A 14,701-nucleotide genomic window follows, 5' to 3' on the forward strand; every position below is an offset into this window, starting at 1 on the left:
GGCATGGGGAAGAGGCACACCTCACACAATCTGAAATTCACAGCAGCATAGACTCAAAGTGCAAAGGGCATATAAAATAAATGCCTTATAGGATTCCTTCCAGATAGTCATTACTTTTTTTCTATATTAAATTTTTAACAAGCATTGAAAGTATACGTAAGATTAAGTCACATGCAACAAATGAAGATGAACACACTAACTCAATATTGAAACTTTAATTATAAAATCCCCAACTGGAACTAGCAACAAATGTAGCATGTCAATACAAATGGACAATGGCTAAAAAAAATACACCAATTTAAATAAGTCTGAGTGAATACTGTACAAGGGTATCCATGTCTGTTAGCCTTTTGGAAATATAAAATTAAGTATATTTATAGTAATTAAAATTCACCATGTGTCATGTTATCCTGAATGAGCACACTTTATAAATACAAGTTAGATTTCATGTGGATAACGTTGACAAATCTAAATAACTAAACAGATAACATTGGATTCTACTATATTAAAAAGCAATACTTTCACTTGCCAATTTATTTCATTCACAATGGAAAGACACCCGCAAATGCAAATACATTTCCAAGTGTGAAAAAAATAATTGTAATATTAGAAACAATATAACTGCATAATCTACAATGCAGAAGCAGATATTCTACATATTATGTAGTTATACTATTTTAAAATGAAAACAATATTTAAGCTTACAACAAATTCACTTGAGGCCAAAAGAAATCTGTTTATTATAAAACAACATACAAGGTCTTAAGAGAGAGCAAGGCAACATTAGATCAACCACTTTAGATTTTGAAAATGAAGTGTAGTTTGAAAACGTAAAGAAAGACGGATGTAGCTCCTAACATGCTATCCTCTTCTCTTCTTATAAATGGGATGAAGTTGAGAAGCAAAGCTTCAATGTGTAGGGATTAGAACCATCTGTAAAAATTAAAAATCAAGGTTAATGGTTAATTCTGAAACTGCTTTACAAACTACACAATTGGCAATTTAGAATCTCTAGTACAAGTTAATTGACCCTCTTATCGAGGAAATTAATACAAAGAGGAATGGAAAGAAGCAAAAATCCTAGAGTAAGGAGAAGTCTATTATTGTATTTGCTCTTTCCCTTGAAATGAGAAGCAAATTCAAGCTTAAGTTTTCTCCTTGTCACCACCCTCAGCTTACTTTGGATCAAATATTATTTTTCAAAGAGTGAGAACACCACCAATACTAAACCCCAAAACAGCTCAATTTCTTCCCTAGGTTGTAGGCTGAAGTTGGAAAAGGTATGCAGATGGTCTACTCTGTAGCCTGATCTGAGGATACCAGAAACTCCTCAAGGAAACTCAGCTGATTTAGAGCTTTTTAAAAACATTTGAGTGCATTACAGAGAAATATTTTATGTTAAAATAACATATCACAACTTTGTCCCACAGTACTATAATGATCTGGTACAGGTTATACAGGTTTGTAAGAACTGTTTGACTTACTTGGAACTCTTATTTGGTAGTGATTAAGAGCAGTAAGGGCTTCTACTGCATCCGTCTTGCATTCCCATTCTAATAGGCCAGAGAGTGTTTTGGCAGAAGCTAGAAGATAAAATGTAACTATTGTTTTCTTGTCATAATCAACTGTTCTAGAAACTAAAATATAGAGGAAATTCACTTACGTTTTGCATCAAACACTTTGTATTTGATAAATGTGAGAACTTCATGATCACTACATAACTGCCAAAGAAATAAAAACAAAAAAATTTTTTTTTGAAAAGTTTGTTTAAAAAAAAATCGCATCTTCTTTCCAAAAAGTAAATAATATTAAGGAATGCAGGTTAGGATCTTACAATTAATTGTTTAACATAAAAAAAGACTAAAAACAGCATAAAAGTAAACAACTTAGTGCTTACTGAATGATAAAGATAAATACAAAGTTCTCTGATGGGCTAAAAATAAATAGGAATACAATCTCTCTTTAGAAGACCAGGTAATTCTGGAAGCAAATTCTAAAATGTGATCCTAAAATAAGGATGGGCACAATTTTGCTTCAGGCCAAATAAAAGTAGATAAAAAGGAATAATTCTGTTAGTATAGGAGCCTGTACATTTTACCCCAACCTTGCCCTCCTTTAAACCCCCCTTTCCTCCCACAAAAGAAAATTTAGCTAGAAACCCATAAAGTAAAATGAGGGGGTTGGAATAGGTGATCTCATTAAAGTCTTTTAGGCATTATAACATTCCAAATACTGACTAGAAGAACAAAGACACTTGGCCCATACAAGATTTGGAGATGGATGCAAATTACAGTCTCTGCTTAACATTTACATTTTTCGGAAGCAATTAATTCCTACCTTTGAAAAGGTGTCTTCTGTAACACACAATGGAACATTGTAATAATGCAGCACACAAGAGGGTGGTTGGATTATGTTCTTGGATGCCTGACCAGCACTTGTAAAGCGATTATTTTTGCTCATGGCAAAATCTTTGTAACTGCTTGTACCATCCTCTAGTTCAAATATTTGACTAGGCACAACTGAATGTTGCTTAGACACACTAAATATCAGAAAGGAAAAAAAATACAGAATGAACACTGTTAATAAAGGTCACTAATTAAACCCAGAATAACATGTATACTATGTTTATAATAATCCCAAGGAAAATAAATTATAAGCAAATTTAGCTATTTAAGCAAATGACTAATTAGCTTAGGTTCTGATTGTTCTTATTATTTGCTTATCAATTAAAGGGCAAGTCTATTGAATATATTTTCTCATATTTGAATACTATTTTAAATTAAGCAAATTCCTCTTTTATTTTTATAGTACCTTCTTTTCCCAACATTTCTCCCCCTTATAAACAAAAAGATTTGAGTTCAACAAATACACTAATCACATTTAGTAGTCTGTATCAATTTTTCAAAAACAGAGGGGAGAGTGAGGGAGGCAAATAGAGAAAGAAAGAGACAGAGAGAAGGACAGGGGAAAGAGAGGAAGAATGAGAGGTGTAGGAATATACTTATTAGCACTAATCAATATTAGCATATTTTTAAAAATACTTATCAAATTAAAAGCATCATTTTAATCCAGTCTGTTGTAATATGGCTAAAAGGTCAGCCCAAGTAACACAAATACTGTAAATACCATTTCAAATATGGTTCTCATTTCAAATATGCTTTGAATTCTAAAAAAGATTAAGTTAAACTTCAATTCCAATTTTTAAAAAACTACAAATCAAGAACTCAAGAAGCAACATTTAATACATGTTTATTAAAATAAATTACCAAACATTAAGTCTTTTCCCAAATAACTTGACATTATTAAGATGTGTGACAGCTCGTTCTACAGCATACTCATCACCCATTTCTACCAATGCTGTACCGGGAATGGTTTTCATAAATTTTACCTGTCAATATAAAAGAAAAAAAATTCTATATCAAATATAAAGAAGCTGTGAGTAAATGGTTAAAGACGAAGCATGAAGATCATCTGAAGTCTCACTTAATTCTGGCACACCATTGACATTATGGCTTCATTTACACCAAAATCCAGTGGAAAGTGATTAGCCTTAGATTAGAATCTGTAGCCATTATCCAGGGAGGACATGATAAATGGATATCCTATTTATCTTCTTGACCTTCTCACTCAAAGAATAGTAATAAAAACAATACATAAGAGAAAGCAGGGTGTAATTGAAAGAAAATGTTGTAATAAAAAAAGACATAGGTCCAAGTTCTGCCTCTGACATAAAATGGCCCAGGTGACCCAGAACAAATTATAGAATATTTCAATATCCTAGAAAACTCTAACTTGCAGAAGTCACTATTCTGGACTGAGGGGACATCCTTGCCAGAACTTTGTTTCCTTCATCAATGAAATTACAAGTCTAAACAAACAAATAAAAAAAGATGAAGAAATGTAATGAAGCATCTATTTCTCTTAAATTTTAGTTCAATAATTTTTATTTTTGAGTTTTGATATAATATATGCTATACACATATACATACACAGCCATGGGGGAGAGAGGGATACTCCTACAATTCATTAGGCATAAAACCTCTCTCTTAAATTAGCTATTAAATATCAGCTCCAAAATTTGAAATTGACTAAGATATCAAGGGAAAAGACACTTAAATATCTGTGGGCAACAGTTCTTTAAAAATTACAGTGGTTTATATTTAATGTGTTTTAATTTTCAATATTAAGGTTTCAAAATTTCTATTAATAGAGAAATGAACTAAGTTTACCAATCAAATATTATTGATTTGGATAGGTCTGAGTTTTTTGATTTGTTTTACAATTTAATTCAATCAAGTATGGTGGGCCACTAAATCACACATATGTGATTATTAACATTTGTTTTATAAAATGAACAAACATCTGATCAAAGCAGATTATATATGCCAGATTCCAGAAGGTTTCAGTGGAGCTGATAGGACCTAGCCCCAACAAATCACTGATCTTTAAGGTTCTGCAGTAAGACTGGGTTGAGCATGGATATTAAATGTAAAGAAAGGAAAATTTTCTGTGCTCACTTCACCTCTTTCAATTTTTCAAAGATCAGTAATTTTGTTGAGGTGAGTCCTTTCACTGATCGATTTCAGAAACTCTCTTTGATTCATCAGATGGCCTTTGAGAAGAACTCAGGCCAAAAAACTTACCACTGTGTAGGAAATCAAGGAATAAACCTATCCAAACTTAGCCAAAGGATTGGTCTTCCAAAGACAGCCAGTAACCTCACTGGACTAGAACTTGATCTTGAAGTATGATTTTTTGGGGGTTTTGTTGTTGTTTTTTGGGGGTAGGGGGATGGGTCACTTAGTTGTCAAGAAGCCAATTCTAAGTACTTAGTTAGGAAAAGGGAAAGGAAAGGAACAAACATTTATGTAGCACCTATTATGTGCCGGCATTGTGTTGAGCACTGTACAAACATCTCATTTTAGTTTCACAACAAATCTGTGAGATGGATATAGCAAACAGAGGTCAAATGCTTCTGTGCCCAGCGTCACACTGCTAGAGTCTGAGGCCAAATCTGAACTCAGGTCTTCTGACTCCAGGCCCTGCTACACTCTGCCTCCTAGCTGCCCAATGAAGTTCTTACCATCTAAATTAAAGACCTGTGGTGGTTTTAAGCTTTACTTGTCACCATTATAATACTGGCTTAATATGAATGAGCTGGAAGAGTAAATGAGGAAAAGGAAGAGAATAAATGGAACAGTTTCAGGACTTCTAATTGGACAGCATAGCAACAAATGGTCACTTCATAAAGTTTACCTTTTCGATATTTCCATATAAACAGAACAGATTGAAGACCCTTGAACAATTCATCTTCAGCTGATGTAACCCACTAACCATAACAACTGAACCGGAAGGATTCCCCCCATGCATATAGGAGGAAGAAGCCTGTGGTAGGGGATATGCAACAAGTTCAGGTGTATCTCGGGAGCCCATTCGGTAACGGCTTGGTAAAGGCAACAATGGACCATGTGAACCTACAAAAATGGATGAGGGGGAAAAAGCACTTATTACTTATTTCATTTTCAGTGAATATACTTCATTATTAAAAATAACTTTCTAGAATTAGTTTTAACACTTCATTTATTAATGAAAAAATGTAAGAATTACTCATTAACACATTCCTGAAGGCTTGCTTTTAAAGCATATATTCTAAATAAAAAAGAATTTCACTCGTTTTTCCATGTCTATCTTACCTAGGTGATTAACTACAAATTAAAATATTTTTCTAATACAACTAATATCCTACAAAAGAATCTTTTGTTAGCAATTTCTAATTATAAGTTGACCTTTGGCCACTTTAGTTCTCTACTGGAGCAACTAATTCCATATAAACTGTATCCCAGAGTAGAATTTACTGCAATAAACTTTGTCCTGGATTCTATGGCTTATATAAAAGCTAAGAAAGCTAGAGGTACTAAATACAATATTTAATTTATCTGAGCAGCCTTACCTACCTAGAATCTAAAATTTTCTAAGTAGTCAACAAGAGACCACAATATGTTTGCATTAAAAGATATGTACTTTATTTAGAGGAACCTATTTCTTCATATGGTCGATACTATTCTAAGGAACTTTGTTACCTGATCACCCCACACAGCATCAAGCCAATAAGAAAGCAAGAATGAGAGTTAAGGAGCCATCAGAAGCAGACAAAATGAAAACAGAACAAACAATATGATCCGTAAAATTCAGACACAATAACTCAAAATGTATCACTATAGGACACTTTGGGACAAAAACAATTACCTTTCAACCCTTACAGGATTACTGATCTAGAGCTGGAAAGAACCTCAGATATTACTGCATCAAATCCTCTCACTGGACAGATGAGGAAACTGAGCCAAGGAGATTAAAGGATTTGCCTAAGTAATTAGTAATTCAATTAGTAATTTGTATTAGCTAGGATTTGTAACCAGGTCCTCCAATGCAGTGCAGTTTCCCTTCAATAGTACTACAGACCCGCCTATATGCTCATGCTATATAGTTTAGAATAACTAATAATGCTCAAAATAACAAATCACCAAGATGAAATTAGGTTATAATGTATGTGCTATTTTAAAGAGGGCTAAGAAAATTCTGACACATTCTGGGAAAATTTCCATCAATACTCCTTCTCTGACAATGACAAGATTTATTATAAATTCTCTGAAGATAGTCTTCATCTCTTAATTAAAAACCTTTCTGATAACTATAATCAAAGGTGTTATGCATTCACTCGCAATTTGTATAAGAAAAATCTTCTTGAAATCAAAGCAAACAAATTTTTGTCCCTAGCACTGTTTCATGACTGTTTGAGATAGTACGATTAGTGGATAAAAGTCTTGCCTTGCAATCAGGTGCAGATTCCATCTATGGCACCAGCTGCGTAACCAATCTCTAGCAAATTATTTAATTAGCAGCTTGAAACTCCTTATGATTTATCTGCAAAGGTATAGACAAACTGCAATCTGTTTTGGTGGAAGAACTTCCAACACTGGAAGTTTCCCTAAAATTATAAATCCTGCATTTGCTGAGAACTGCTGAATTATGGTTACTTCTATTGGCTCAACCAAGGATTGAACACTGTCCACTTTCCCTGACACGCTCAATGGAAAAGAGGTTTTTAGGTATCTTCTGGATGTTTTTTCTGTTAAAAGCAGAGGATATAAAAATCTTTGACTTGGTCTATTACTTATTTTAACTTTCAAAAGGAATTGAAGGAAAATCATGGACTTGAATTGGCTGGTAAATAGAAATGAAAAAAATCTTAAGAGTGACTATCATCTTAAAGTTCATAATAGTTAAGGAAGGGAAGGTTGAACATAATCTCTATACATATAGACTTCAAAGATGTAAATTTCAAAAAAATTCAGAAAAAAGAAGTAGTTTTTATCCTATGTTATGATTTACCTAGTTCAAATTCTAAAAACAATCCCATGTGACCACTATGAAAAAGAAAATGAGGAAGCATCATTGTCCAGCCCTGCTTTTTAGGAAATCTTGAGATGTTTGATGGAAGTCAAAACAAAACTTTAAGCAGTACTCACCATCTAAAGACCATTATGTAGTGCTCTGGTTGATACAAAGTTTAGCTAAAACAAAAGCCCTTACTCTCATCGAGTTTATTGCTTGTAGGGAAATGTATGACACAAATGTGGCTATAACAAATTAGTAAAGACTTGGAAATATAAAATGTTAGGTAATGTAGATTCAGTGCCCAGAGAAAGGAAGATGGGGAATGGAGGAGAGGGAGAGAAAGGGAAAAAAAGAGAGGGAGGGAGTGAAGAAGGAACAGAGAGGGGAAAAAGGAAGAAGGAGAGGGAGGGGGAAGAGGACAAAAATGTACAAGGGAGAGAGAGTGGGGGAAAGACTCATGGATGGGGAGATTCATGGAAAGTGTCATAGGGAGTAGACAATGAGGCAAAACACAAACAAGAAAACACAAACCAAGAAACACAAAAATATGGGCAAAGTAATGAAGACAGCAAATTGCAAAGTATGATCTAGGGACAAGAAGTCCAATTTGATTAGAATGTGGCATATGTAGAAAGAGGCAGTATGAAATAAGCCTGAAGTTAAGATGAAACCAGACTTTCGAGGGTCCTTAAGGTGAGAATATGGAATTTAGATGTTTTTCAGTGGTCAAGCATGAGGAAGCATGATCAAACAGACCTACTGTCGGATTTGAAGATCCAGGTTCCAATATCATCTTTCTATTAATTATCTATGTGATGCTAAGACAGACAATAAACTCACTTGGATCCTCATTTTATCATTTCCAGTAAAATAGAGATTTCCAAGGCTCCTTTCCGTTCTACACCTATGGCTCTAAAGGAAGTGAAAGGGCTACATAAGTGCACTCTACAATGCACTCAAACACACAGAAGAATGGAATACAAGAGGGACATAAGAAAAAAAAAACACAAGAAAGCCAACTCCCCAAATTAGCACACATTATGAAAAAATACTAAAAGGTAATAAAAACTTTGGGGGCCAAAATAATATGCCTACTCCTTGGGGCAGACGGGGCAAAGTTAATACATATTAGAAAGTACTTCTGTTTTCTCTAAAATAGTCAACAATCTTCAGACTGGAAATATAAACAAACATGGTTGGGAGTAAATTAAAAGGGTCAATTGAGAAAAAATGACAATGATTATACTATCTAAAATTATTTATTTATTCAGTGTCATCAAAAATCAAAAGATTATTTTGAAAAGCTAGAAAAAAATAACAAAATTCATCTGGAGTAACAAAAGCTTGAAAATCTCACAGAAAATGAAGGAAAAAATGGGAATGAAAAAGACCTAGCAGTTTCAGATCTCAAACTATATTAGTAATCATCAAAAATGATTGGTACTAAAAATATATTTTTAAAAATTATTCAACTCTAGCTGAAAAAAGTTTGATGTTAAGAATCAGAGAAATCTATGAAATAGTTTGGGGCATAATACATAAATGCAAACAAATATAGAAGTCTAATATTTGATAAATCCAAAGAGTTTGCTGGAAAGTAGTCTGATAGAAATCAGGAGAAATTAGGTTTGTACCAACATCTCATATCATATATCAAGATGAATTCGATGGATACAAGAACAAGACTTAGACATAAAAGGTGTAACCATAAATTGAAACAGCAAGGAAGAAATTTACCTTTCATATATTTGAATAAGGGAAGAGTTCAAGACCAAACAAAGGACTGAGAGGATCACAGAAGATAAAATGGACATTTCTGATTACATAAAATTAAAAATAAAGGGACAAAAGTAATTAGGAGAAAAAAATATTTGCTTCCAGTTTCTCTGAAAAAGGTCTTGTTTCCAAAATATATAAGGAATTGATTCAAATTCATAAAAGTAAAAGCCATTCTTAAACTGAGAAAATAGTCAAAGAATTTGGATGATGAGAAGTTTTTTTTAAAAATCCAACCTATAGATAGCATATGAAAAAAATGCTCCAAATCACTAACAAAAATGCAAATTAAAGCAATTCTGAAGTTCCACCATACATATCAATTAGACTAACAAAGTTGTCCAAAAAGAATATTACAAATGCTGGAGGGACTGTTCAAAAACAGGGATATTATTCTGTTCTCCTGATGCAGCTGAGAATTGGTCTAGCTATTTTGAAAAATCATTTGGAACTATGCCCAAAAAGCTATTAAATTATGCATGCCCTTTAACCCAGAACAATACTACTACTAAGTACATGCTCCAAGGAGGTCAAAGAAAAAAGAGAAAGACCCATATGGATGAAAATATTTATAGCAGTTCTTTTTATAATGGCAAAGAATTGGAAACTAAGAGGGTGCTCATGAATTGGCAAGGAATAGCTGAATAAATTATAGCATATGAATGAAATAGAATATTATAGTGCTATAACAAATTAGGAAAGTGTTTCAGAGAATTTGGGAAAGTTTATATAAATTAATGTAAGATGAAGTAAGCAAAACCAGAACAAATTTATATAATGGCAGCAACTATGACCAATGCAGTGACTAATCCAATTCCAGAGGAACAATGATGAACCATGCTAGTCATGCTAGCTCAGTCTCCTGACTAACAAGTGATGGAGTCATAATGGTGAATGAGGCATTGCATTGGAAATGGTCAATGCAAGAATGTTTTGATTGACTCTGCATATTTGTTATATGGTGGTGGTGGTGTTTTAAGACAAGAGAGGTAGTAAACAGAAGAAATAAAATTTTCTTCATTGAAAAAAATTTCCTTGCAAATTAAGACAACTCTGAGATACCACTACACAGATTGGCTAAGATGACAGGAAAAGATAATGGTGACCATTGGAGGGGATGTGGGAAAACTGGGACACTGCTACATTGTTGGTGGAATTGTGAATACATCCAGCCATTCTGGAAAGAGATTTGGAACTATGGTAAAAAAGTTATCAAAATGTGCATACCCTTTGATCCAGCATTGTTACTATACAATATCCCAAAGAGATCTTAAAGAAGGGAAAGGGACCTGTATGTGCAAGAATGTTGTGGCAACCCTTTTCATAATGGCAAGAAATTAGAAACTGAGTGGATGCCCATCAATTGGAGAATGGCTGAATAAATTGTGGTATATGAATATTATGGAATATTATTATTCTGTAAGAAATGAGCAGCAGGATGACTTCAGAGAGGTCTGGAGAGACTTACAGGAATTGATGTTAAGAGAAATAAGCATAACAAGGAGTTCACTGCAACAAGATTATATAATGATCAACTCTGATGGATATGGCTTTCTTCATAATAATATGATTCAAATCAGGTCCAATTTGTTCAGTAAAGAAGAGAATCAGCTATACCCAGAGAGAGAACTATGAGAAATGAGTGTAGACCACAACATATCATTTCCACTCTTTCTGTTATTAATTTGCTTGCATTTTTGCTTTCCTTCTCAAGTTTTTTACATATTTAACATGTATTGGGCTACCCTCCAGATAGGGGAGAGAGTGGGGGGAAACAGGGTAAAAGTTGGAACAGAAGGTTTTGCAAGGGTCAATGTTGAGAAAAATTACCCATGCATATGTTCTGTAAATAAAAAGCTATAATGAAAAAAAGGAAAAAAAAATTTTAATGTGTGAAATTAAACTCAAGAGGGAAAAAAAGAAGATAATAAAAAAAAAACTTCAATCTTTTCCTAGCTAGTTCTTTCCTACAACATACTTGGGTCTCCTGTGCCCATAAAAAACCTTCATTTAATTGTCTCCTCAAATTATCATTCTAAAGCACTGCTCATTTCATAAACAGAAAAGCTATCTGCACTTGTGTCTTCAATCTCTTCCCCTCTCATTTCTCAACTACCTGCAATACAGCTTTTAGCCTTATCATTCAGCAGAAACAAACTCTTCTCTTCAAAGTCACCAATGATATCTTTTCCCCCCCTGTGGTAACTGGGGTTAAGTGACTTGCCCAGGGTCACACGGCGAGGAAGTGTTACATATTGGAGGCCAGATTTGAACTCAGGCACTCCTAACTTCAGGGCACCAATGATATCTTAAGTGCCTCTTAACTACTCTACAACATTTGACAACAGGATCACAATCTCATCCTACATACTTGTTTTGTTTTGTGACACTGCTTTCTATTGGTTTCTCCTCCTATCTTTCTGATTGCTCTTTCTCCTTTGCTTGATCTTTATTCACATGCTGCTTCTAGTGAGTATACCCCAGGACTCTGTCTTAGCTCCCTAATCTTCTCTCTTTACATTTGGTGAAATTATCCAATCCTATGGATTCAGTTATCATATCTGTGCAGACAACTCCCAAATGTGTAGATCTAGACTTAGTTTTTCTTCTAGCTTCCAACCCCACAACACTAGATGCCCAACGGATATTTCTATTAGAATCACAAATTCAACATGGTGAGAAAAGAAAGTGGCAGAGAAGATACTGAGTTCCATTCTAGACATGTTGAATTTGACTGCCTTCACATTATCTGCTGAATCCTTGGCTTCCTCTTTACTCACTTAGTACCACCCTACCTTTGGCCCTCAAAACTTGTCATTTGGACTAGGGCAAAAAAATCTTAATAAATTTCCCTGTATCCAGTCTCTCCCTTTTATTTCCTAGCCTTCAGAGAGCTACCAAAGTGATTTTCCTAAAGCATAAGTCTAACCATATCACTCCCCTGCCCAATAAACTCAAATGATACCCTATTGCCTTTAGAATCAAGTACAAACTGTTCCATTTTGTTATTTAAAGTTCTTCTCAATCTGGCTCTAACCAGTTTTCCCAGACTTATTACACATTTTTTTATTCCCTTAACACACTGAAGAATCCAGTCAAACTTGCCTTCTTTCTTTATTTTCATGTTGTGTTATCTTTTGTCTCATACCTTTGTGGATGCTTTCCGCCATTTTTAGAATATATGCCCTTCTTGTTCCTACCTGTTAGCATTCTTGTTTGCTTCAAAGTTCAGATCAAGTATAACCTTCTATGCTAAATCTTTTCTAATCCCCCCCACCTTCTAATAACTCCCCCACAAAAAGTACCTTGTATACATTTATATATCCATACTTTGTCTCCCTTGATAAACTATAAGGTCTTGACAGAAAAGATTTCATTTTTATCTTTGGATTCTCAGACTAGGGGTTCTTAATCACATTTGTGTAATGGGCACTTAAGTAATCTGATAAAATCTATGGATCTCCTCAAAATAATATTTTAAATACATAAAACATTTAAGTTAAGAAATTATACTAAAATACAGTGACCAAAATATTTAAAGTTCCAAGGTTCATAGCTCCCAGGTTAAGAACCCTTGCCTTGAACAGTGCTTGGAATACAAAAGGAATTTACTAATTCTTTGCTGCCTAAAAAAATAACAAAGTTCAAATAACCCAGGCCTAGGTGCAATACTGCAGGTACTAAAACTATTTTCAAATATAACTAATAAAATAGGGCCACTTATCTTTGAGGAGTCCTAGAGAATAACAGAAATGCCACAGAATTTGAAATGGGAAGATGGTCTGAATTTTCAAAAGAAAAGGATGAAGATACTGCAATCTGTAGGTCAAAGAACTTGATCATCACTAGAAAAATTCTAGATTTGATCGTTAATGGCTCATAAAAATTAGAGAAATAGTGATAATGAAGAACTAGCATGAGTTCACCTAATAAGAATAAGTCATGCCAAACTAAGTTGGTAAGTCAGGGAAACATTATAGATACAAAATACCTGAATTTTCAGTCAGGCATTTATTTTAACCAACAACCTTGTGGAAAATGTGCACAGAGGAAAAAATGCACTCAACAGTACATTATGGTGGATTTATCCAGCACTTAGCATAACGCCTTGTATGTTGCAGTCATTTAATAGGTGTTTTATGTGGTTGTTGAAAAACTGATTGAAAGACTAAAACCAAGTAATAGTGATTAATGAATAGATTTAACCTGAAGGGATTCTTTTAGTGGTAGAGAGCTCCGATACTTGGACCTAGAGAAAACATATATGGTACACTTATCAAACCTAAAGGATTGAAAAGAAAGTGAGGGGAGGGAAGAAAGGGTTAGAGATCTAAGTATTTAATTGGATGACTGAATCAGGATATAAAAAATTCAGCTGGCTGGAACAGTGGATTCTAATCTAACAAGGAATGTGACTGTTATAAATGAAAAATACTACACTCAGGTTTTTTAAAAATCAACCATACATGAAGTACATATTGGGGCAGAGGATAGGTCTAGAAAAAGATTCCGGTTAACTGACTCAAGTGTTACATAGTTATCCAAAAAGATAATCCAATCATATGTAGAACTAAGAACCAAACTACATATGGAAATCACATTAGAATTTCAAAAGATATTAATAAATTGGAACATCTAAAGAAAAAGGAAACCAGGAAAATTGGACAGGAAACCTTGTACTAGAGATATTCTAAGCAAAAGGAGAATATTTATGGATGACAGTTTCATAGTGATTTAAGGCTTATAAAACACTTTATACACACATTATCTCATTTGATACTCAAAATAAATCTTTTAGTCAAGCACTGCTATTATTTTCTAATTTTACAATTTACAGATGAAGAAATTGAGAATCAAAGATATTAAGTGACCTTCTGAAAGTCATAAAACTATTAAATATCCAAGCCAAAATCTGAACCTTGGTCTTCCTGACCTCCTGGGTCCAGGATTCTTTATCATCATGCTATAATACTGCATAGATACCTAAATGATAATGTATTGGGTATTTCATAAAAGGAATTCACAATAACATAAGGAAAGCATCTTCAGCTGCCAATTTGTACAATCTCAATAAAACATTTTATCAATAGTATTCCTACTTGCTGCTGGCAAGAACAGCAGCCAGATACTTATCCTATAGTTCCTTTTTGACAAATACTCAGTTCTTTCTTTCTCTTATCACCTAAAGTTTTCTAATGTCAAAAATGCTAATAAAAGAATAACCTACTGACAGGCAGTAATAACAACTTAACCAGATGAGAGTTCATCTATTATGAGGCAACTAGATAGAATAAAATACTATGAGCTATGGTTTCAGAAACCCCAGATTCAAGTCCATCCCATCACTGTCAGTGTTACACATTGTAAGTCAGTTTTCTTATCTATAAAAGGAGGGGATTGTACTAAATTAGATGGAATTGAAGGTCCTCTCTAGTCCTAAATCCAGCATCCTAAAAGTTTTTTTTTTAGTCTATAGTATGAAACCATATCACAAAATAAGCACAATAAAGTTTCTAAGTCCCAGTCAAAA

At 33.8% G+C, this 14,701-nt stretch overlaps 1 protein-coding gene across 2 annotated transcripts in view; it reads right to left on the minus strand.

The window, feature by feature from the left end:
* Positions 1–716: 716 nt before the first annotated feature.
* The window catches only part of HNRNPLL (heterogeneous nuclear ribonucleoprotein L like), a 50,950-nt gene continuing 36,965 nt past the window's right edge, over positions 717–14,701 (minus strand). For both annotated transcript variants that reach the window (XM_074286621.1, XM_074286620.1), the window contains exons 8-13: positions 5,257–5,474; positions 3,267–3,388; positions 2,338–2,539; positions 1,664–1,721; positions 1,485–1,583; positions 717–933 (exon numbers count right to left, since the gene is read on the minus strand). In XM_074286621.1, the coding sequence (XP_074142722.1) occupies positions 878–933; positions 1,485–1,583; positions 1,664–1,721; positions 2,338–2,539; positions 3,267–3,388; positions 5,257–5,474 (755 nt within the window). In that variant the 3' untranslated portion in view covers positions 717–877. The remainder of the gene's footprint in view (positions 934–1,484; positions 1,584–1,663; positions 1,722–2,337; positions 2,540–3,266; positions 3,389–5,256; positions 5,475–14,701) is intronic.

The sequence above is a fragment of the Sminthopsis crassicaudata genome, chromosome 2 (genome assembly GCF_048593235.1).
Source record: "Sminthopsis crassicaudata isolate SCR6 chromosome 2, ASM4859323v1, whole genome shotgun sequence".
Taxonomy (NCBI): domain Eukaryota; kingdom Metazoa; phylum Chordata; class Mammalia; order Dasyuromorphia; family Dasyuridae; genus Sminthopsis; species Sminthopsis crassicaudata.